Source organism: Lygodium microphyllum, chromosome 3 (genome assembly GCF_053477565.2).
Source record: "Lygodium microphyllum isolate KBCC chromosome 3, Lygodium_microphyllum_v1.1.10, whole genome shotgun sequence".
Classification (NCBI taxonomy): domain Eukaryota; kingdom Viridiplantae; phylum Streptophyta; class Polypodiopsida; order Schizaeales; family Lygodiaceae; genus Lygodium; species Lygodium microphyllum.
Window position 1 is genome coordinate 97,824,588 of NC_141137.1, and position 5,956 is coordinate 97,830,543.

At 44.5% G+C, this 5,956-nt stretch overlaps 1 protein-coding gene across 1 annotated transcript; it reads left to right on the forward strand.

The window, feature by feature from the left end:
• The first annotated feature begins 508 nt into the window (after window positions 1–508).
• Window positions 509–2,917, forward strand: LOC148038650 (uncharacterized). The gene is made up of 2 exons (XM_087674022.1): window positions 509–2,319; window positions 2,405–2,917. Exons 1-2 carry the CDS (start codon window positions 746–748, stop codon window positions 2,424–2,426), a joined length of 1,596 nt encoding a protein of 531 aa, XP_087530148.1. The 5' UTR covers window positions 509–745; the 3' UTR covers window positions 2,427–2,917.
• The last annotated feature ends 3,039 nt before the right edge of the window (window positions 2,918–5,956 follow it).

Below are 5,956 nucleotides of genomic sequence, written 5' to 3' on the forward strand. Positions count from 1 at the left end.
TATCAATCATGCTATTAAATGCGCTGGATCACGGGCCATCTGACGTGGAAGGGATAAGGGATATTTTTGCCGCTGAAAATTTTTAAAGCCCCTGAAAATCCATTCCCGATATAAAGCTGTCGGATTTTCGCTGAAAAGGCAAGGCACCCAAAACGACAGACGCCCGCCCGTGCGTACCACACGCCCGCAGGGTGGTTGGGCGATGTGGCGGACGCCGAGCGGCTGTCAGGAGCGCCACGTAGGAAAGAGGGAGGCGGGGACCACCAGGTTTAGATACGGGCTGCCACTTGTCAACTTGTGGGCATCGTTGTCAAGTTGCGGGCGGTGGGCCACGTCGGACGACATGCCTGGACGGGAAGCGAGGCGTCAAGATCTCTGAAGTGTCGTTTTATGGGACGAGTTTATGATATGTACTTAATTGTTTAATTGCCAATTTAATAACAATAGGGAAATAAAAAATAATGGTTAAGGACTTTAGGGATGGGAAAGAAAGACCGTGGTCGGGTGTGAAGGAGTCGCTGCGGAGAGGGCTATTTACATGAGGGGAAGGCGCGGACAGGTCCTTCGGTTCGAGAAGGGGTCTTCCTTGAGGTGCACTGCATGGCAAGTGTAAATGTGTCGACCGACTCTCTGCTTCTCTGTGTTTAGTAACCGAGGCTCGCGCTCATCTGGCTTGCTATTCGGATCCTCTCTCTCGCTGTGTCTCTGTGTCTGAGTCTTTCTCAAGGGACTTTTCCCTGCCGCCATGCCTGCCCTCCTCTACGATCAACCCTGCCTCCCCTATCCCCACCATTTTCCCCTCTCCCGAGACCTGGAGCCCAATGTTCCTCCATTCCCTTGCTCCCCTCCCCTCATCGACCTTAGCTTCATCCCTGTTTCTTCCCCCATGTCGAATCTTGACGGCCCGTATTCTCCTGCTACCATTCACTACTCCCCCAGCCCCCATGATAGTCTCTTCGACGATACTCAGTACCGCAAGCTTGGCTCAGGTCATCAGCCCAGCCCAACCAGTGGTGGCAGTTCCTTCTCGGTTAATGTAGGAAACGATGTCGCTGGTGCCTGCCGTCAATGCAGCAGCCCCATGATGGACCGAGTCAACCCAAGCATCGACATTGACGAGCTTTCTGTGAAGCAAGCGCCTAACTTTTGGAGTAGAGGTGAGCTGAATGATTCTCTGATATCACCAGCCAAAATGGCTGCCTTGCAAAACCAAGCTAGTGTGGAGTCTCTGACAGCGTTGCAGAATCTCGTGTTTCTGAATGGGTACGATGATCAAGTAGCCCATTCCTGGTTGGCAATGGATCATCTTGGGGATGAGTTTCGGATGTACGATTTCAAGGTGAAGAGATGCATGCGGGGTAGAAGCCATGATTGGACAGAGTGCCCATTTGCTCATCCAGGTGAGAAAGCTAGAAGAAGGGATCCCAGGAGGGTTCAGTACTGCGGCTCCCCTTGTCCTGATTTCAGAAAAGGAGCTTGCAAGAAAGGGGATAATTGTGAATTTGCCCATGGTGTTTTTGAATGCTGGCTCCACCCAGCAAGGTATAGAACACAGCCATGCAGGGATGGTGTGAACTGTAAACGCAGGGTGTGCTTCTTTGCACATACCCCCGATCAGCTCAGACATATCCCAGATTCTAATCGTGACTTTTCTGATGACCCTCGTTCAACCGTTGTTAGCTCTTCCTCACAAGGTAACACAATGCGGCAGTCTGCACGTGCTGTTAAATCTTCTATGCACAGGGCTATGTTGGAAAACCTCGTCTCTTTCCAACAGCATAATGATACACCTCCATGGGAATCTCCCCAATTCTTGAGTGAAGGTGCTGATTTGAGTGGAGTATGTCATAGGCCATACTATCTGGATACACTTTCATCTTCGGGCTTGTTGGGGATAAAGGGGAAATGCAATTATGATATGGATGATACAAGTTACTCCTCGCCCACATCCACTCTCCAACATCTATGTTCACCACCATTTTCCCCTTTGGGATCTCCAAGTAATGGGTCTATGCCGGAGAAAGGCAAGACAATTTCAAGTAACTGTATGCAAAATGCTTCAAACACGTGTGGGGAAGGATCAAGCTATGCACATTCATTGGATAATCTCTCAACATCTTTCCAGGGTTTGCAACTCTCACAGTTTCAACAGTTACCAAGTTCGGATAATGTATTCTCCGGTGGGCAGCAAGTTGATCAGTGGAGAGTCCATGGCTCTGGGAAAGGCTCTCCTTTAAGAGCTAAAGTTTTCAATGAAGTTCACAGGGAGAACATAGAACAGCAAGCACCGGACCTGGATTGGGTTAGTGATCTCGTCAAGTGAGTTCGGAAGGTCTCTGCCTAATTCTGCAGTGTTGCATTTGTCCTGTTCGGACTACTACTGAAATGGGTGGTATATTTACAGGACGTGCTGCTTTATTCAATGATGCACCCTGCTGTCGAGGTTCACCTCTGAGGGAATGATGTCTCGTGTTTTTGGTTCTGTAAGACGGATCTGGTATTTATCAGGAAAGCAACTGTCCAATAATTGATTTTTGCATCAGAGCCCCAACAATGGGCATATCAAAGTACAGCTGTATACCAGTAGAATGAGTTTCAAGGAAAAGCTAAAATTTCCCCCTTACCACAAATATGAAGTTCTGCTGCTCCGTGTGACCCTTCTCAAGTGGGATGGATCGAGTTCTGTTTCCTTAAAAATCTTTTGCAGGTCTGCCGTGTGGTATGTTCAGTAGAGTTGTACTCATGGCAGTGTTGTACATGGTTCCTGCCTTAAGATTAGCTGACAAGGATCTGATTTCGTTGTACACATGACCTCTCTGTCGGTGATCGACTGATTGTCTACAGATTTTTGTGCCTTGATTCTTGTATAGAGCTTGTGATTAGTCACCCATTTATAATATACAAACGCATTCAAGAAGTCTCTAGTTTTACCAATGCAAGTCATCTATCGCACCCTACGCACAAAATTATTTATTGATCATCTATTAGCAGATGAGAAGTGCTTGTTTTTGCGGCTGAGAATGGTGACATGTTTGTATTGTAAAGGTTATGTTTTTCAAATGATTGTAAACTGAGGTCGAGTAGGAGCAGCACTTAGTCTATACTTGTTATTTCAAGCCTGAAAACATAAAAATAGAGAATTTAGGTTTCTAATGTTGTCATGAGAACTGAAGCATCCTGAAGAGTTTGTACAAATGAAAGAGGGAGTACGATGTAATTGATGCGAGTGAAAGCAAAGACTGCTGTGCATGTGGGAGGACGTCCTTGATCGATGCTAAAGAGAAGAAGCTAAAACTCAGGTTGAAAGTACTCCCAACTCAATAGTAGGTGGTTGATTTATTGCCAAGCCACATTAATAAGAGGAGAGGCCAAATTAGGTTGGGACCAGACTTGCAATTGGCTGTTGATTTATTGGAAAGCTACATTAAGTGCATGAAGAAGTTGGAGGGACCTTTTGAAAAGGTCAACATTGGATGTAAGTTTTGTGGTAGTGTGTTGCAAGAGGGTCAACATTGGATGATAAAGTCTGATAGTGTCTTAACGCTGTTAGCTTTAAGTTCACATAGAGCAAGATTGTAGGTGGGTGTTAATTTTGGCTGTTGGGGGCACATACACAAGGAGTAAGTTTGTAGGTGGGTGTTAATTTTGGTGGTTGGGGGCACATCACATACACAAGGAGTGCCCTTGAAGAAGCAACAAGAGAAAAACGCAGCACAAACTGGTTGGCTGCCTTGTTTTGAAGTGATCAAAGCTTGTAAGGCAAAAAATTTGACTAGGTCGAGAAGAGAATGCTTGAATGACAACAAAAGGGCAAACAAATAAGAAGGTCAAAGCAATGAACTTCTTGAGAGCATTGGGTTAGGTATAAAAAATTGTTGGAGCAAGGCTTCCATCCCTAGTAGTATTAGAGGGAACTTCTTGAGAGAACTGGGTTAGGTATAAAAAATTCTTGGAGTAAGGTTTTCATCCCTAGAAGCAACAGAGGAAGGCAAATCGATTCACTAATATCAATGTAGTCCCTATTGACCAAGTGGATCAAAAAAGATCGAAGCTATGGAAAAGGAAGATGAAGGGGGTAGGAGGCTGTGGAAAAGGGAGATGAAGGGTTCGAAAGAGGTGATTCTAGAACTAAAGCACGCATGCAAGAAAACCTTAAGCTAGCTTCATTCAATGTTAAGACGTATAGCCAGCTAGATCAAGCCAACTTGGTTTGAAAGTGGGTGGCTCGAGGGAACTATAATGTGGTAATGGTGGAAGAGCACGAAACACATTCCTTTAGTAGTAGTACTTTCTATCATTGTGACTACGTGTAGTCTCAATCCACGGCACACCTTTTAGTAGTCCATCAGTAGGTTTTTCATAAATGATGTCACCCGGTGCTCCCTTGGAACATCATGGGGTTTGTCACTTAGGCCTTACGGAGTCTACTTCGCAACCGGAGAGTTCCGGTCGAACCCACTAGGATCGACTTGAAGATTTGGGGTTCTTAAAATCAGATGGGTCTCCTAGCAGCCAGCTAACGTCAGTAATTTCGAGTCTCACTTTTAGAGGATTACTCGATCTGAAGCAGATTTGCCATTGCACTTGGTTCAAAGAGAATGGGAGATCGAGGGGAGTGCGGTACGTTAACCCTCCTGCCCATAAGGTAAAATCCCATTTCGGCCCCCATAAAACAATGCAAGTCGGTTCTACCTAATGACTAGTTGGTCAACTTACCGTCTTCCTATTTCTATTGCCGATTCAGAAAAGCTCCCAGCTAACCAGGACCACTCACCATTGGACGGACACGTCGGGGGTTACGCCCACCTGCTTTCCTCTGATGATGGGTCATCTTTAGTTTTTTAATTACCTACACACATTTATTGGAATATATACAACTAGCTTCCTTAATTAGTCCATTAAGTCACAGGTTCTTTCACATAATTTATCTCACCAACACGCATACAATTCGAATAGTAAGCAAACTTCTTTATTATATTGGAAGTTTATTACAATTTCCATTATTCAGTCCCTACGGAAGATACACAGAATTTCATAAGGATATTCCGTCCACCAAGATTTCACCCTCATAAGTAGTATTTAGGGTTCCAGGATCCCATCCTAGGTCACAAAGGGGCTCATCAGATTCTTAGAAAAATGCAGGATTTACAGTCAGAGTCCCCTTTGGCACTTACAATTCCTACTGTCCGAGACTATCTCTACTGACAGACCTTTCGCCTACGGAGCCGATCCAAGCCTCTCGTAGCGATAATCATGACCCCTTTGGAGTAGGGTCTCACCGTTAGCTTGGGGATCGCCTAGCGCGATCCTTCTTTTTATTTTGTTTGACAATAATTTCAATAAAAAATCTAGATTCTAATAAACACAAACAGTCCTTTCAAATGTGAATCAAATGATGCAATGCCAATCACCCCAACATGTAATTCATAGCTTCACATAGCCAAGGTAGACCTTATCCTAAGGTAACCTTACATTCTAATGAGGATTCTCCTCCCCATAAAGAAGTGTTGAGTACATTTCTTATAACATATTAAGCAAGGCATGAATTTTCCGTTTGGGCTCACTTATTCAACGTAAGCAAAATTCCTTAAAGAAATATATTGTGTCAATAACTCAACGAGAGGACCTATAGGATTTCTAAATAGATAATTAATTTCTATAACTATCACTAGTCCACTCTTAACCTCGAGATGTCCTCATCTCGAGAAGAGTTGGGGGTATTGTTGATTGAGAGTATTTTCATCCATCCAGGTGGCATCCGCTTCGGGATAATCTTTCCACTGGATGAGGTATTCTCTCAAGGTCCTTGATCTCAAATGCCTCTCCCTAACATCTAGGATTCTTTCAGGCCGTAGCTCAAGGACTCCTTGGCTAGGCATTACAATTTGCTGATCATCAAGTACATGATTCAGATTAGGTAGATACTTTTTCAATAGGCTAACGTGGAATACATTAT